The sequence below is a fragment of the Salvelinus fontinalis genome, chromosome 10 (assembly GCF_029448725.1).
Source record: "Salvelinus fontinalis isolate EN_2023a chromosome 10, ASM2944872v1, whole genome shotgun sequence".
Taxonomy (NCBI): Eukaryota; Metazoa; Chordata; class Actinopteri; order Salmoniformes; family Salmonidae; genus Salvelinus; species Salvelinus fontinalis.
The window spans coordinates 6105989-6124128 of NC_074674.1; the positions used below are offsets into that span (position 1 = coordinate 6105989).

Consider the following 18140-nt stretch of genomic DNA (forward strand, 5'->3'; position numbering starts at 1 on the left):
TGAATGTGATTTGTTGATATAGAGAGTGGGTGGGTTCAGGAACATTCATCTAAAGCTGGTGAACCATCATGGCCGCTTCCGTAGTAAGAGGTATTGGCTCTAACCTTGCTAAAAACCTTCGAGAGATTCGTCTACATTTGTGCCAGACTTCGCCTGCGAGTCAAGGAGCAAGGTAATATTTTTAAATTGACAACAGTCATATTTTCATGAAATCGAAATAGTTAGCTACCTTGTCTTCGCTAGCGGTCACAAAGCTGTCCTCATAGCTAGCACAATCTACTACCAGACGCCTAGTGGATACTCGCATTTCTCATTAGCAGAAGTTACTTTTCGTAGCAGGGTAGGAGAACTTACGCAGCAGGTTATGATAATTAAATAACGTTAGGGTTAGTTAAAATGCTAAACTTGTCCCCGACTCGAAAATACAGTATCTCGTTGCAACCAGTTCTGCCCTGAAAACAGTCTTGTTTCCACTAATTCGATTCTGCCTGCCAGACATGCTACATGTAAACATACAGTAGTTAACGAACAATCGCAATTTAATATAGAATAAACTAATCTGAAATAATTTGTAGATCACGCATATGTATCTAACTACAGCACTACAACATCGTTTCTATTATGTATCTTAATATTCAACATTTACTAATAGGATAAATAGTAAACCCTTGTTTATTACCTAGCTATTTCAGTGTTATGAACTCGTATAGTAAAAAAATATTGTACAAGTTATTTCACTTGATTATTTATTATTCCATGTTCTCCAGGGATTTTGTTGAACAACACTATGTGGAACTGAAGAAGGCAAACCCCACATTCCCCATCCTCATCAGGGAGTGCTCAGGTGTTCAGCCTAAGCTTTGGGCAAGATCTGGTGAGAACATTGTTTCAGTAGCTAGGCGACTCACATCTGTCACCACTGTATGTCAAATGCAATGTTTATGGCCATGCATTCATTTGGTTCTTTCATGTACCTGTATTGCAGATTTTGGTAAGGAGAGCAGTGTGGCCCTTGACAACATGAATGCTGACCAAGTGGCTAAGGTGCTGGAGACAGTTGTGACATCATAAGCATGACCAACTCCGCTCCCCCTAGGACACCTTTCCAACTGAGATGGAGTGTGGATTGTAAAGGACTTGTATCACATACAGCTTTATTGCTGTTCTAATAAATCTGAGTACTAACTTGTGACATGCTGCTGCATTGATATGTTTGTTAATTGTTTGTGTTCATATGAACTACATTCCATTCATAGGCATGTGCATATATTGGTAAGTCTATTGTTAAAAACTACTGTCAAACTCACAGAAGGCTAGCACTGTTCAATGTTCCCAATTATGGTCTGAGAGAATTGACCAGTCAGCATTTGACTGAAAGATACACTGGCAACAATATGATTTTATATTCATGCTATATAAATTCACACTTTCATAATAAGATTTTATGAATAAAGAAACCAGATTAAGAGATTAAACCATTTTTATTGATAACGATGAACAATCAGAAATGACAAATGGAAGAAAAGTTTGTTTTCACAAGAATGTGACAGAAAAACAGGTTTGTAAACATGGGAGTTCAGCAAATTCTCTGAGTCAGTCAGATCAGCTATCCTCCTCTGGTCCTCCAGAACCTTCCTCTGCATAGGTGTATGGGTCTAAAATAAGTGCTAAAACAAGGCTATGGGCTCAGCAATAGGATTTGTGAGGTGCATAGTACAGGATTTGTGAGGTGCATAGTACAGGATTTGTGAGGAGTATAGTATTTGGAGTGACATTTGCTACAAGTGTTCCCAGAGTCCTAACAATCCCTTACCTTACACACAATTATGTGGAAGTGTTCACAGCTTAAAGAACAGAAATTAAAACCCACAACATGCAAGAGCACTACACCCTACAACATTTCCTTGACAGCAATGCTAGACCAAGGACATATTAATGCCCAATGATTGTTTTATCATTAGTTAAGACTTGGCAAATACACTGAAGATGGGTTTACGTTCCATCAGGCTGTGCAAATGTGTTAATTTCAGTGTCCCGTTTATTCAACACTTCAAATAGAATGGTATGAGTATTTTGCCTTTTTCATGTCAATACATGCCTGGTTTAGCAAGCTTATAGAATATATGGTTAAAACATAGATTGTGTTGTTAGTAACACAATACAGATGTTCCCCTAAAATACATGTGTAGAACCTTAAGTACATATACAGGCCAGAACTCCAGTTTCCCCTTTTGGTTGAAACCTCAGGCACCAGTGTGATTGTCTTCTGATTGACGTCAGCAGCTCCACTTCATTCCCTGGAGAAGAAATCCACCATCTCCTGCAAAGTAACATTAGATTTGAGAAATTATGTAAGTCATTTTGGGCTTTGGGAAAATTACAGAATATATGATGTACATGTACCTGAAATTTCACCATTGGATTATTTCTTTTTGGAGGACTTATTTTTCTTAAGAAAAAGAAAAAAGGAAATATCAGTGCTATTATAACAATTTTATGCATCCAAATAACACTATTTGCATAATTCATCATTTTCTATTGATATGCACCTATGCCCCAGATAGTGTTTCTGTCCCATACCGTAGTCACTTCTGTGTTAGGCAAAGGTCCTGTTGAGGCTTTTACTGGTGTTTTCAATGCAGTTTTCATTTTCCCCTTTTTCTCTGTCAGCTTGTTTTTCTCTGTAGAACCCAATCACAATGGAAACACACAACAAATTAACTTAATACTTAGAGAAGCAACCTTTCTTGTTTGTCCCGTATTGCACTTACTCTTTTTGTTTTTTGGGGTCTCTGGTGTAAGGCTCGGTTCAGGAGTTGAGATTGCAGAGTCTTTCACAGTGTTTTCAGCTTTAGCACCCTTCTTCTTTCTCTTCTTTATTTCAATGACTGGAGTTGTATTTTCCTTCACAGCGCTCCCTTTCTCTGCGACTTTCTTCTTCTTCTTCTTTTTGGGAGTCTCTAGCTCTTCCGGTTCAGGGGTGGGAGGAAGAGGCCTCTTAGCAGCTGTGGTCTTTGGAGTTTCCTTGGTCTGGTTGTTGGTTGGTGGTGTCAGAGTGGCTGCTGTGTTTTTCTTGCTCTTTTTAATTTTTTTATTTTTTGGGACGAAGTCTGTTTTTTCGTCCTCTTCCGGTGACTCCCTCTCGGCCTTCGCCCCTCTTCTTTTCTTCACCCTCTTTCTTTTCCTTTTCTTGAGGGACTTTGCTGACAGAACAAGAGTGGTGGAGCCAGACTCTGAAGCCAGGGTGGTATCCACCTTGGAATCGTCTGTAAAACGGAGAAAATCAATGTAACAGAAATGTTGACTATAGATGATGGTTACAGGTTACATTCAGTTATTTAGCAGGTAATAAAAGGCAATCCCTAGCCCTACCCTTTGCCTAGTACTGGCTAAGGGTTGTTTATGGTCCAGGTCTAATGATCATTAGCTTTCTCTTGTGCCTCTTTCTCTCAGGGCTCTTCAACCCTGTTCCTGGAGATCTACCCTCCTGTAGGTTTTAACCCCAACCCTGTTCCTGGAGATCTACCCTCCTGTAGGTTTTAACGCCAACCCTGTTCCTGGAGATCTACCCTCCTGTAGGTTTTAACTCCAACCCTGTTCCTGGAGAGCTACCCTCCTGTAGGTTTTAACTCCAACCCTGTTCCTGGAGATCTACCCTCCTGTAGGTTTTAACTCCAACCCTGTTCCTGGAGATCTATCCTCCTGTAGGTTTTTAACTCCAACCCTGTTCCTGGAGAGCTACCCTCCTATAGGTTTTAACTCCAAACCCTGTTCCTGGAGAGCTACCCTCCTGTAGGTTTTAACTCCAAACCCTGTTCCTGGAGAGCTACCCTCCTGTAGGTTTTAACTCCAACCCTGTTCCTGGAGAGCTATCCTCCTGTAGGTTTTAACTCCAACCCTGTTCCTGGAGATCCACCCTCCTGTAGGTTTTAACTCCAACCCTGTTCCTGGAGAGCTACCCTCCTGTAGGTTTTAACTTCAACCCCAGTTGTTACTAACCTGATTCAGCTTATCAATCAGCTAATTATTAGAATCAGGTGTGCTACATTAGGGTTAGAGTTAAAACCTACAGGACAGTAACTTTCCAGGAACAGGGTTGAAGTTAACCTACAGGACGGTAGCTCTCCGGAAACAGGGTTAGAGAGCTCTGGATAGTGTACCTGATGGAGTCAGCTCCAACCGCTTTGTGTCCAGACTGGACTCACCACAATCCTCCTCTACTGCAGGCTGCCCATTCTCTTCAACCTCCCCCTTCTTCTTCTTCTTCTTCTTCATCTTCTTCTTCTTGGGAGTTGCTTCCGTTGTCTCTTTACTCCTCTTCCTCTTTGATCCAGGTGTTGGGGTATCAGTGGGTGGTTCCTCTGTGAGTGGTTCCTCTGTCTCTGTGGGGATTGTCTCAGCAACTGTCTCAATGGTCACTTTTTCAGGCTACATGGTGACAAAAAACAGAGGGGCAACAACAATAGAATATTATTTAGATCAAAGCAAAACCTTCAATCAAAGCATTTGGTCACTTTGATTCATATCAGCCGTGCACAGGGTGTCTCACAGACACATGGTTACATCATTGATTACTTTACTTACCTCCAAGTCTTCAGATGCTGAATTGGGGATAACTGGGTCAACACACTCCTTTGATTCCTCTTCTAAAGCAGTTCTGATCTCAGCAGCTAAAGATACATTTAAAAATACATTTCATAAGACTGCTAATTTACTTGTTTGACTGTATTTTGCTTGTTGTTCTCCCTCTCAGTTATTTCATTGCAAGATGATGGTAAGTCATATCTTTTTTTTATTTTTCCCCAAAACTTTATGAACGCTTTATGAACAGTGTTTCTGTTTTGACTGTCCTCTCTCTGTGTCACTTTCGTTGAATACTCATTTTTACTTAGCTTATGTTCCTTTCCTTTGTTAATTTAGATACTGTATTATGATGTGTGGTCTGTATCTTTTCTGGCCTCAGCTATAAAGTGATCCAAGTTGTCAGTGGAGTCCACGTATGGTTCTTCTAGACCAGGTGGGGAGAAATGGCTGGTCTTACCCGTAACAGGGGCTTCTGACGGGAGTTCAGGGGTGTCACTCTTGTCCTCTGATGTTGTAGAGGTCACTATCTGATCCTCTGTCTTGGGCTTCTCTGAAGAAGTGTCTGTCTTTAGGACCTTCTGGGGACTCTCTGGGACCTCCTCCTCCTTTGCACTCTCTGGCCCAGAGGCAGGGGGTGTGTCTACCTCAGGGACTGTCATGGAAAGGAGGAGGTCATAGATAGCCACAGACACAGAACTAACCAAAATGCAACTACACCAAGCAAAATGACCAGCACCAGAAAACAACACATGACATGAGTGAGGTCTGGGCTGGTATACCTTCAGGAGGAGATCCTTCAATATCGGTTGGATCATCACTGCTATTGTCCTCAGCTGCTGCTTCAGTTTTAGGTATGACTGGAGCAGCTTCAACTTCCTGTCAAGGCATGAAGTGCAAATATGAATAAAGAACCCATATGGTGTTGGTGGAAAAATGAACAATTAGCAGTCCAGAAAGAATGTCCATGACATCCCTACATCACCCGTACTGTACATACCCGTTGGACTGTGTTCCATGACATCCCTACATCACCCGTACTGTACATACCCGTTGGACTGTGTTCCATGACATCCCTACATCACCCGTACTGTACATACCCGTTGGACTGTGTTCCATGACATCCCTACATCACCCGTACTGTACATACCCGTTGGACTGTGTTCCATGGCATCCCTACATCACCCGTACTGTACATACCCGTTGGACTGTGTTCCATGACATCCCTACATCACCCGTACTGTATATACCCGTTGGACTGTGTTCCATGACATCCCTACATCACCCGTACTGTACATACCCGTTGGACTGTGTTCCATAACATCCCTACATCACCCGTACCGTACATACCCGTTGGACTGTGTTCCATGACATCCCTACATCACCCGTACCGTACATACCCGTTGGACTGTGTTCCATGACATCCCTACATCACCCGTACCGTACATACCCGTTGGACTGTGTTCCATGACATCCCTACATCACCCGTACCGTACATACCCGTTGGACTGTGTTCCATAACATCCCTACATCACCCGTACCGTACATACCCGTTGGATTGTGTTCCATGACATCCCTACATCACCCCTACTGTACATACCCGTTGGACTGTGTTCCATGACATCCCTACATCACCCGTACCGTACATACCCGTTGGACTGTGTTCCATGACATCCCTACATCACCCGTACCGTACATACCCGTTGGACTGTGTTCCATGACATCCCTACATCACCCGTACCGTACATACCCGTTGGACTGTGTTCCATAACATCCCTACATCACCCGTACCGTACATACCCGTTGGACTGTGTTCCATGACATCCCTACATCACCCCTACTGTACATACCCGTTGGACTGTGTTCCATAACATCCCTACATCACCCGTACCGTACATACCCGTTGGACTGTGTTCCATAACATCCCTACATCACCCGTACCGTACATACCCGTTGGACTGTGTTCCATAACATCCCTACATCACCCGTACCGTACATACCCGTTGGACTGTGTTCCATAACATCCCTACATCACCCGTACCGTACATACCCGTTGGACTGTGTTCCATGACATCCCTACATCACCCCTACTGTACATACCCGTTGGACTGTGTTCCATAACATCCCTACATCACCCGTACCGTACATACCCGTTGGACTGTGTTCCATAACATCCCTACATCACCCGTACCGTACATACCCGTTGGACTGTGTTCCATAACATCCCTACATCACCCGTACCGTACATACCCGTTGGACTGTGTTCCATGACATCCCTACATCACCCGTACTGTACATACCCGTTGGACTGTGTTCCATAACATCCCTACATCACCCGTACCGTACATACCCGTTGGACTGTGTTCCATGACATCCCTACATCACCCCTACTGTACATACCCGTTGGACTGTGTTCCATAACATCCCTACATCACCCATACCGTACATACCCGTTGGACTGTGTTCCATAACATCCCTACATCACCCGTACTGTACATACCCGTTGGACTGTGTTCCATAACATCCCTACATCACCCGTACCGTATGTACCTCTGCTGGACTGTGTTCCTCTGTACCTCCCTCATTGCCAGCAGGAGGCGTTGCCTGGGTTTGAGTGACAGCTGTCTCAGATGGTGTGGATTCTGGTTTCTGGTCACAATATGTCAGATTCATAAGCACAGATAAAATACAAAGTCAATTTAATCTATGCAAGTTGAAGTTTATATAATAAATGACATTGCCAAACATTTTCACTTTGATATGCACACTAATTATCAGTTTAATTTAGGGCTGACCCCAATTAGTTGATTGGTCGATTGTTTGGCTGTTGGTCGACCGAGATTGTTTAGTCGAGCAGTAACAAATATATACAGTACCAGTCAAAAGTTTGGACACACCTACTCATTCCATGGTGTTTCTGTATTTTGTACTATTTTCTACATTGTAGACAAGTAGTGGAGACATCAAAACTATGAAATAACACATGGAATCATGTAGTAAACAAAAGTGTCAAACAAATCAAAATATATTTTATATTTGAGATTCTTCAAAGTAGCCACCCTTTGCATTCTCTCAACCAACTTCATGAGGTCCCGTGTGGCTCAGTTGGTAGAGCATGGCGCTTGCAATGCCAGGGTTGTGGGTTCAATTCCCACGGGGGGACCAGGGTTCAATTCCCACGGGGGGACCAGGATGAATATGTATGAACTTTCCAATTTGTAAGTCGCTCTGGATTAGAGCGTCTTCTAAATAATGTAATGAGGTAGTCACCTGGAATGCATTTCAATTAACAAGTGTGCCTTGTTAAAAGTTTCCTTCTTAATGCGTTTGAGCCAATCAGTTATGTTGTGACCAGGTAGAGGTTGTAAACAGAAGATAGCCATATTTGGTAAAAGACCAAGTCCATATTATGGCAAGAACAGCTCAAATAAGCAAAGAAAAATGACAGTCCATCATTACTTTAAGACATGAAGGTCAGTCAATCCAAAAAATTAAGAACTTTGGAAGTTTCTTCAAGTGCAGTCGCAAAAACCATCAACGCTATGATGAAACTGTCTCTCATGAGGACCGCCACAGGAAAGGAAGACCCAGAGTTACCTCTGCTGCAGAGGATACGTTCATTCAGTTACCAGCCTCAGATATTGCTGCCCAAATAAATGCTTCACAGAGTTCAAGTAACAGACACATCTCAACATCAACTGTTCATGGTCGAATTGCTGCAAAGAAACCCCTACTAAAGGACACCAATAAGAGGAAGAGACTTGATTTGGCCAAGAAACACTAGCTATGGACATTAGAACGGTGGAAATCTGTCCTTTGGACTGATGAGTCCAAATTTGAGATGTTTGGTTCCAACCGTCGTGTCTTTGTGAGATGCAGAGTAGGTGAACGTATGATCTCCGCATGTGTGGTTCCCACCGTGAAGCATGGAGGAGGAGGTGTGATGGTGCTTTGCTGGTGACACTGTCAGTGATTTATTTAGAATTCAAGGCACACTTAACCAGCATGGCTACCACAGCGTTCTGCTGCGATATGCCATAACTTCTGGTTTGCGCTCAGTGGGACTATAATTTTTTTTTTCAACACAGGACAATGACCCAACACACCTCCAGGCTGTGTAAGGGCTATTTGACTAAAGAGAGTGATGGAGTGCTGCATCAGATGACCTGGCCTCCACAATCACCCGACCGTAACCCAATTGAGATGGTTTGGGATGAGTTGGACCGCAGAGTGAAGGAAAAGCCGCCAACAAGTGTTCAGCATATGTTGGAACTCCTTCAAGACTGTTGGAAAAGCATTTCAGGTGAAGCTGGTTGAGAGAATGCAGCAGGTGTGCAAAGCTGTCGTCAAGGCAAAGGGTGGCTACTTTGAAGAATCTAAAATATATTTAGATTTGTTTAACATTTTTTTGGTTACTACATAATTCCATATGTGTTATTTCATAGTTTTGATATCTTCACTATTATTCTTCAATGTAAAAAATAAAGAAAAACCCTTGAATGAGTAGGTGTGTCCAAACATTTGTCTGGTACTGTATATCACCAGTAGTACATTTACCATTTACATTTACCTATAATTTATAATCTACAATGTTTGTTACTTTGTTTATGGTAATTCTTTTTAATGCATTCAATATTATTATTGCAGTCTTCCCGTTGTCATTGTCGGAGTGGACACATTGTTAACCACTTAGCGTGAAAGCAGAAAATGTCATGCTCTGAGCCAGTTGAATTGTCATAAAATAGGCCTACCTGATTACTTCTTATCAGTGTTTGACTTGGACTGAAATATGTTCCGGTACTCATTTTGGATGCTGGTACCGTTTATATTTAGGTGCAGGAGCTCCACAATACTTTTGAGCTAATATTCTATAAGAGGAACAGGAGCTCAAGCAGTAGAACATTTGAAGTGCCAGGACTCAGCTCCGATGTGCTCCTGTCCAAGTCAACCACTGCTTCTTATCCATTATGCAAATAGCCTACAGCTGTGTCTGTCCCGAGCTCACTGGCGGGGAAACTCTGAGGGCCCAGAATATTTTATACAATGTTGCAAGTTGGCTAGTGCAAGCTCCAGGGCTGGACCCAACTTAATAGTTGATACATTGAGTCAAGTTTGTTGCAGACAGGCCATGTGTAGCCAATGTGATTTATAGGATATTTATTTTTATCAGGATAATTTCTACCTGCGCGCTGCACTTTTTATTTGTTGGCTTTATGTAGACACATTTTACATAGTTGGCAAAGGCAATAGAAGTTACTTTTTAGGTTTGTATCATTTTCATTTAGATTTGGATAGAATTTTTATTAACCACATGACAATGATTTTCAGATATGAAGCCGTTATTGTAAATTAAATTCAACTGTTTCACGACAATGTGCATATGAAAACCAGAACTGCCACGCAGATGGGTAGGATTGGTAAGATAAATGGTCATTCCACATGAAAGAGGTTTCTAACTCCTCATGTAGCCTTTTACCGGCAACTTCAGGAGAGTAACGGCAGAACCTGTGAAAGCCCGCAGGAGAGGGAGGAAAATAGTGGAGTCAGGTTTTTCTCTTCTGGTTATCTAGACCTCTGGCACCATCATAAGGCATTTGTCTTATTTCATCAAACCGTAAGCTTGAAGCCTCAGACAAGCTCAATGCATAAAGTACATTTTATTAAAACACATAGGGTGTGTCTATATATGGAAAAATACACCATTTTCTTTTATACCAGATGACTTTCGGTCGACAAAGATTTTTTTTAGTCCGGGACAGCCCTAGTTCAATTTGATGGGCTATGAGACTGACCAATGGTGTTTCTTCATCCTCACTGTCGGAGGAATCTTTGTCCTCCTCCTGTACTGGAGTTGAAGGTTTGGCTACGGCGATAGCAGTGACCTTCTGTAGAAACAAAAACAAATAAACAGAATGTAGGTACAACTGCAGACGCCAAAACATCACCAAAAGCACATTACAACAGGTTAATAACATGTGTGACTTACTTTAGCTGGCTTGCCCTCCTCAGAGTCAGACTCATCACTGTCCGAGCTGTCGGCCTTCTTAGCTGCAGCAGGGGCCTTGGGTGTGGTTTTAGCCGGGCTGGGGGTGGGCTTGGCAGGGGCCTGCTTGGCTGGAGCCTCATCCTCACTGTCAGAGGAGTCTGAGCTGTCAGTCTCCATCTTAGCAGCTGCAGCTGGGCTCTTAGGAGTGGCTTTAGCCTTGCTTGGGGTTGAGGCTGGGGTGGTTTTCTGCTTGGTAGTAGATTCAGGTTTAAGAAAGTTCTAGGATTATACACCAATTTATCCTCAGTATTATCACAGGATTAACACAACACTATCAAATCATATATTTCTGGCATATGATACAGACCTTTACAGGAGCCGCCTCCTCACTGTCTGAGTCTGAGCTGTCACTGTCAGAGTTCTGTGCTTTCTTCCCTGCAGCAGGAGTCTTGGCAGCAGGAGTCTTGGGAGCAGCTTTAGCCTGACTGGGGGTGACTACACTGGGTTTCACTGAGGCTGCTGGGCGCACCTTGGCTGTTTTCACAGGAGCAGCTTTGGGTGTCAGTGCAGGTTTCTGGAACAAATAATTATACCAGAAATAAAACCAACTCAATATTTGTTTTTCTTATTGACAAGGGGAAGTGGTTTAATGACTATTTCTCAAGTGTGACATACCTTGACAATAAACTCCTCTTCACTGTCTGAGGTGTCCCTGTCTGAACTCTCTGCTTTACTGGGAGCTGTGGGGGTGGGTGGAGTCTTACTGGGAGCCGAGGCCTTACTGGGAGCTGCCTCTATGAATTTAACAGGAGTCTGAAACACAAATCCACACAGACCAGTGTCAATAAACAACATTATAATTGTACATTTTCGAGACATGATTCCACAGAAAAAAAGCTGTTTGCATGTTCTAATAGTGCAAATATTATTTCACCTGTGTGAAAGAAATGTCATCCTCAGTGCTGTCACTCTCTGAGCTCTCTGCTGGTTTTGAGGGAGTGATAGCTAGTTTGCTGGACTTCACTGGTTCTGGTGATTTCACTGCTACAGCCTTGACTGGAGCAGCTGCCCCTGGCTTGGTCTTAGGGAGAGAGCAGATGCAGATCTGGAGACTATCACAGAAGTAATGACTTATGGTGTTTATGGTCTACTGCACTTCCTATGTCTACATTGACCTACAGTAGATAATGTTGTGCGTTGTACAGTAAATGGGATCTTTTTAGTAGGATTATTATACAAACCTTAGGAGCTTCCTCCTCACTGTCTGAGTCTGAGCTGTCACTGTCAGAGCTCTGTGCTTTCTTCTCTGCAGCAGGAGTCTTGGGAGCAGCTTTAGCCTGACTGGGGGTGACTACACTGGGCTTTATTGGGGCTGCTGGGATCGCCTTGGCTTGTTTCAAAGCAGCAGCTTTCAGGGTCTGTGTTGATTTCTGAAACAAAAAATTATATCAAGGTATTATATCAGGAATAAAACCAACTCAATATTTGTTTTTATTAGTGACAAGGAGAAATGGTTTAATGACTATTTCTCAGGTGTGACTTACCTTTACAGTTAACTCCTCCTCACTGTCTGAGTCTGAGCTGTCGCTGTCAGAGCTCTGTGCTTTCTTCTCTGCAGCAGGAGTCTTGGGAGCAGCTTTAGCCTGACTGGGGGTGACTACCCTGGGCTTTATTGGGGCTGCTGGGATCGCCTTGGCTTGTTTCAAAGCAGCAGCTTTCAGGGTCTGTGTTGATTTCTGAAACAAAAAATTATATCAAGGCATTATTTCAGGAATAAACTCAGGAATAAACCAACTCAATATTTTTTTTTATTAGTGACAAGAAATGGTTTAATTACTATACTGAACAAAAATATGAACGCAACATGCAACAATTTCAAAGATTTTACTGAGTTACACTTCATAAAAGGAAATCCATCAAGTGAAATCAATTGATTAAGCCCTAATCTATGGATTTAACATGACTGGGCAGTGGTGCAGCCATGGGTGGGCCTTGGAGGGCATAGGCCAATACACTTGGCAGCCAGGCCCACCCACTGGGGAGCTAGGCACAGCCAATCAGAATTCGTTTTTCCACACAAAAGGGCTTTTACAGACAGAAATACTCCTCAGCACCCCACCCTCCTCAGACAATCCGGCAGGTGAAGAAGCCGGTTGTGGAGGTCCTGGGCTGGCGTGGTTACACATGGTCTGCCGCTGTGAGGCCGGTTGGATGTACTGCCAAAATCTCCAAAATGACGTTTGAGGCAGCTTATGGTAGAGAAATTAACATTCCATTCTCTGGAAACAGCTCTGGTGAACATTCCTGCAATCAGCATACCAATTGCACGCTCCCTCAAAACTTGAGACATGTGTGGCATTGTTTTGTGTGACAAAACTGCACATTTTAAAGTGGCCTTTTATTGTCACCAGCACAAGGTGCACCTGTGTAATAATCATGCAGTTTACTCAGCATCTTGATATGCCACACCAGTTAGGTGGGTGGATTATCCTGGCTGGCAAAGGAGAAATGCTCACTAACAGGGATATAAACTAATTTGTGCACAAAATTAGACAGAAATAAGCTTTTAGTGCGTACGGGAACATTTATGGGATCTTTTATTTCAGCTCATGAAACATGGGACCAACACTTTACATGTTGCATTTATATTTTTATTCAGTGTATTTCTCAGGTATGACTTACCTTTATAAATAACTCATCTTCACTGTTTGAGTCGGAGCTGTCGCTGTCAGAGCTCTGTGCTTTCTTCTCTGCAGCAGGAGTCTTGGGAGCAGGAGTCTTGGGAGCAGCTTTAGCCTGACTGGGGGTGACTACATTGGGCTTCACTGGTGCTGCTGGACACGCCTTGGCTGGTTTTACAGGAGCAGCTTTCGGTGTCTGTGTTGATTTCTGAAACAAAAAAAGTATATCAAGCTCTTCAAGCAAATTAACTTGCTATAGGACAGGGTGGAATTATATTAGTCAGTTGTGACCTACCTTTACAGGAGCCTCCTCCTCAGTGTCATCATTGTCACTGTCTGAGCTGTTTGTTGTTTTTTTAATAGGGGTGGATTTCACTGCTTCTGCCTTGACCAGAGTTGCAGCCACAGGCTTGGCTTTGGGTGTCGCCACAGGTTTCTGGAACAGAGACAAATGAAACATGGCATGAGAACCATGTTTCCTGGTCAGTGTCACAGACAGTCACTTGAAGCTGAGTGCCACTATAGAGCTTGTCAGGCTAGAGCCAAGGGGATTGACCCTGTCCAAACAGAGTTACAGGACCATGGATCACTGCTTCAGCACAAAGACAGAGGAGCAGTACCGCCCTGCCAAATACAAACTGTCCACGGGGGTGTTAGCTGTGAATTTAGAGGACTATAATAATATCTATGCCAATGTCCACACACATCATTACAGTGACTGGACAACAGATATGGTTGTCTGTGTATCTCTACTGTTAAAGTTGATTCATAAAAAATACTGTACAATGGGTCAAAGGAAGTTCAGGAAGTCACCAATCATTGTGCTCCGAGTTTTTAAATTATTATATGACTGTCCAGCTTGTATGTTATAGAATATATTTCAGACACAAGCTTAAATTTGTGTGAGAGCATTACTGTAGTCAGGTATCATTAGGATTCACCTTTTTAGGAGCCTCCTCCTCACTGTCTGAGTCTGAGCTGTCGCTGTCAGAGCTCTGTGCTTTCTTCTCTGCAGCAGGAGTCTTGGGAGCAGCTTTAGCCTGACTGGGGGTGACTACACTGGGCTTCACTGGGGCTGCTGGGTGCGCCTTGGCTGATTTCACAAGAGCAGCTTTAGATGTTAGTTTCTAAAAACACAGAGGAGAGAAGATGGAAAGACAAATGCATGGCAGTCAGACATTGTTGAATAACCATGCTAGTACCTAGGAGTAACCATTACCAGCCCAATAAAATTAATTTCATTTACAACGATTCAGGTGTGACATACCTTGACAGTAACCTCCTCTTCACTGTCTGAGGTGTCACTGTCTGAACTCTCTGCTTTACTGGGAGCTGTGGGGTTGGCTGGAGTCTTACTGGGAGCTGAGGCCGTACTGGGAATGACAACAGTCTGAAATACACAGAGTAAACATTTCATAAATCTGAATTTCACAGAATGTAGTTATAACACAATTGTCGTAAGACCCCTCACCTGTGATGGAGGAATCTCATTCTCACTGTCTGATTCGCTGTTACTGTCTACATGTTTTGAGGGCGTGGTGGTAGGGACAGCTGAAGAGGCCTTTGGGGTGACAGTAGCTCCCTGGAAGAGAGGTAAGCATTCAGACACATGGGATACACAGTCAACTTCATACAATGTATATACCTCATTTATCAAGAAAGCCTTTATTCTCCAAATGGAACACCATGTTTCACCTGTGTGAGGGGAATCTCCTCCTTGCTCTCAGAGTCACTGTCTGAGCTCTCTGCTGGTTTTAAAGGGGTGACCGCTGGTACAGGGGCTGATGTTTCCACTGTCCCGTTACTGACTGGAGTAGATGGCAACTTCGATAATGACACAGAAATCGGAATGTCAGTAGTCAGCAACTACATCAAATGGAGCTAAATAACTATAAATACTGTATTATATCTGTGTTATGATTGTTTTAAGTATGCTAGAAAAATTAAACAATGTTCAATTTGCTAATCCAAACCTGTTCAAGTCCCCAAAAGGCTGTATTGTCTTGACATAAATCTCTACACCACATATATATATATATATATATGTGCCTGAGGCAAACTAAACTAATATGATATGTATATATAGCTCTGGTGCCAAGGCCCGACCCAAATCACAGCTCCTCCTCTATCTACCCACCTCATCCTGTGGGACCGGCTCCTCATTCTCTGGGGTTGCAGCCTGGGGGGTTTCTGCATCCGCAGCCTGGGGTGTGTGGGGGGCAGGAGGTAGAGAATCTGAAAAACAGCTGAGTAATGAGGAATTCTGAATTTACATGGTTGATCACGTGCAGCTATGAATGCCAGATGGGGCGGTAGGTAGCCCAGCGGCTAAGCAGTTGGGCCTGTAGCTGAAGGGTGGCCAATTCGAATTCCGGGCCAGGGTGCTGGAAAAGGGGGGAATTGATCTGGCAACTGGAGGGCTGCTATGTTCACATCCTGAAAACATTCCCCTACTGTTGGGCAGCTTGACCCATGTAGCTTTACCATAGTGCTTGTCTCAATTATGTGTGCCCTCTGAGAGGGAGGTTGAGAACAGAGCAGAAGACACATTTTCATTGTTCGCCGTAACATGGACAATAAAGTTTTATTGTATCAAGTCTATCTTCTCCGTGGAACAGTTTAATGCTGTTTTTTGGTTGATTAAGGGTTTGTGAATTTGATACACTGTGAACATTATATTTTATATAGGGCAGGAGGTAGCCTACCAATTGGTTTTGAGTCCACATCTTCTTCTTTGGTTGATGGATCGGCCTTAATCTTCTTCAGGGTGGTGGAATCCACTTCAGGCTCTTGTTTTGGATTTTGTCCGATTTCTGAGACCCTGAAAATGTGTTATAGCAGCAGTACATAACAAATTAAGATGCCATAACATGTTTACATTTAAGTCATTTAGTAGATGCTCTTATCCTTAGTGTCTTACAGGAGCAACTAGGGTTAAGTGCCTTGCTCAAGGGCACATTGGCAGATTTCTTTTCACCTAGTCAAGCTCAGGGTTCAAAACAGCGACCTTTCAGTTACTGTCCCAACGCTCTTAACCACTGGGCTACTTGCCGCCCAAAGGCACATAGTACATTATGTTATATAAGCACTGCATAATGACAATATGTGCCTGAGGCAAACTAAACTAATATGACATATTATACTATACTTACTTGGTCCAACTTGTGTAGATGTCATGTAAAGAGGTGATATCTCCTGGTGTTTCCATCTGTAGGTCACCAAAAGCATAAATGCATTGGGCAGAATGATGTAGAGTATTTTATATTAAATGCGTCTATATACATTCTGCAAAAAGTATTAAAGACAACTGAATACATATACAATTGCTTTAAATACATTTATTCATCTGAAAAACAAGTAGAGAAGATCATTTCGCAACAACGACCATGGTGCGCATTTCACAAAATGTACAGTGCCACCATTCATGGCCCCAACGTGTGTTCAACTGTTACATAATGTTCTACATCAGTTATGGCTGACTAAATCCAAGGTAGAGATTCAGAAAGACGCACCGTTCAAAGGGAAGGACAATTGCAAACATTATTTGCATAAACGTAGGTTTATTCAGATACAAAATATTGAAAATAATTAAAGCAAATCTCACCTAATATTAAATTACACGACTTCAATCCTGGATAACCACACATACTTCAAAATGGTCAAATACACTATGTGCTAATATAGGTTTAATGAGAAGTTGAAACGAAAACAAAAAAGAAAGAAAAAAAAGAGTTGGATAGTATCAAAACATACCTGAGTTACATGTTTTTTCAGCACGTTTGCAGCCTTCTGGTAACCATTCTCCTTTAAATGCTGATAAATCAAATAAAGCAGGGCACTATTTGATGCATTCGGGTCCTTTGAAGTCATCGTTTTAAGGTAGAACGACTAGCACAATCAAAAGAATCAATAAAAGGGCTTTAATCTACTGATTAAGAGCTCTTCATCCTCACTGTCTGCAGGAATTTGCCATGTATTTACAGCGACTACGCCCCCTTCGATGTGCATGATGGGACATGTAGTGAAATGCACCTGAGTCTTTTAATTGGTCCAGCATTTCTCACTGACTTGACACTACCTTGTTGCCACTTAAAATGTGTTGTTATCATCTCACAATGATCTAACAATTCCATACATAGAGAGACATTATAACATATTATAAGCCTTATAATAGGATTATTATAAAGGCTCATGCATGCTTATAACAAGCCACAAAGCATTATACCCGCAGCGTCATCAATGATGTCAGGACCATGTGAGTGACATGTGTCCTGGGGATTCAGAACTATTGCATTTGAGAGTCAAATTCTTACAAAATTATCAGAAATACATCACATAGTACACAATACAAGGGTGTGATCCCCTCTTAAATCTGTATAACAAACTTAACGTAGGTTTGTGATCCACTCCGTAAAACCTTTTGGCATTTTTATGACCCAAAAAATAAATACAATCCTTTTGATTTGTCCCAATCCACCTATGGGTCTCAAACCATCGTTTGTAAACTCATGTCGCGTTCAAAACAACTGGGAACTCCGAAAAGTACGAGATCAAATCATGACGTCAGTGGACTTTAGGTCGGAAAGTCGGAGCTCTAGAAAGAGGGCCAAGTTCCAGAGTTGGATGACCGTTCACTACGATTTTCCCATTCGCTGCTCGTTTATTCCGAGTTACCGGTTGTTTTGAACGTGGATCGTGGCAGAGTAAGGTAGGACTGTGCCGTCACAAACGTATTTATTGGTTTTCAATTCATCAACATACCACACGATGGCATCAAACACCCTGTAACTCTCCCAGAAATTAAACTACAAAAGGCTGTGCAAATGAATATAGGAAAACATCTGAAACAGATTATTTTACCAAAATGGCATGATGTTGGGTGTCAGTTAAAG

At 42.6% G+C, this 18140-nt stretch overlaps 2 protein-coding genes across 3 annotated transcripts; one reads left to right on the plus strand and one right to left on the minus strand.

Moving 5' to 3' along the window:
* The first annotated feature begins 36 nt into the window (after positions 1-36).
* On the plus strand, positions 37-1192 carry ndufa2 (NADH:ubiquinone oxidoreductase subunit A2). Its single transcript, XM_055935543.1, has 3 exons — positions 37-172; positions 768-874; positions 986-1192. Exons 1-3 carry the CDS (start codon positions 69-71, stop codon positions 1069-1071), a joined length of 297 nt encoding a protein of 98 aa, XP_055791518.1. The 5' UTR covers positions 37-68; the 3' UTR covers positions 1072-1192.
* A 270-nt stretch (positions 1193-1462) lies between these two features.
* On the minus strand, positions 1463-17935 carry LOC129863501 (nucleolar protein dao-5-like). 2 transcript variants are annotated; one of them, XM_055935537.1, is made up of 26 exons: positions 17002-17935; positions 16401-16456; positions 15954-16069; positions 15386-15483; positions 14944-15072; positions 14720-14830; positions 14516-14638; positions 14190-14375; positions 13544-13684; positions 13250-13456; positions 12112-12303; positions 11809-11997; positions 11502-11648; positions 11243-11380; positions 10935-11141; positions 10568-10813; positions 10374-10466; positions 7132-7230; positions 5364-5460; positions 5042-5236; positions 4585-4670; positions 4161-4428; positions 2772-3266; positions 2581-2681; positions 2404-2449; positions 1463-2320 (listed from the first exon to the last, which is right to left on the minus strand). In XM_055935537.1, the coding sequence occupies exons 1-25, from the start codon at positions 17116-17118 to the stop codon at positions 2423-2425; spliced, it is 3864 nt and encodes a 1287-aa protein (XP_055791512.1). In that variant the 5' UTR covers positions 17119-17935; the 3' UTR covers positions 1463-2320; positions 2404-2422. The 2 variants fall into 2 exon arrangements, with proteins under 2 accessions (XP_055791512.1, XP_055791511.1); XM_055935536.1 differs by having other exon boundaries at positions 7123-7230.
* Positions 17936-18140: the final 205 nt, after the last annotated feature.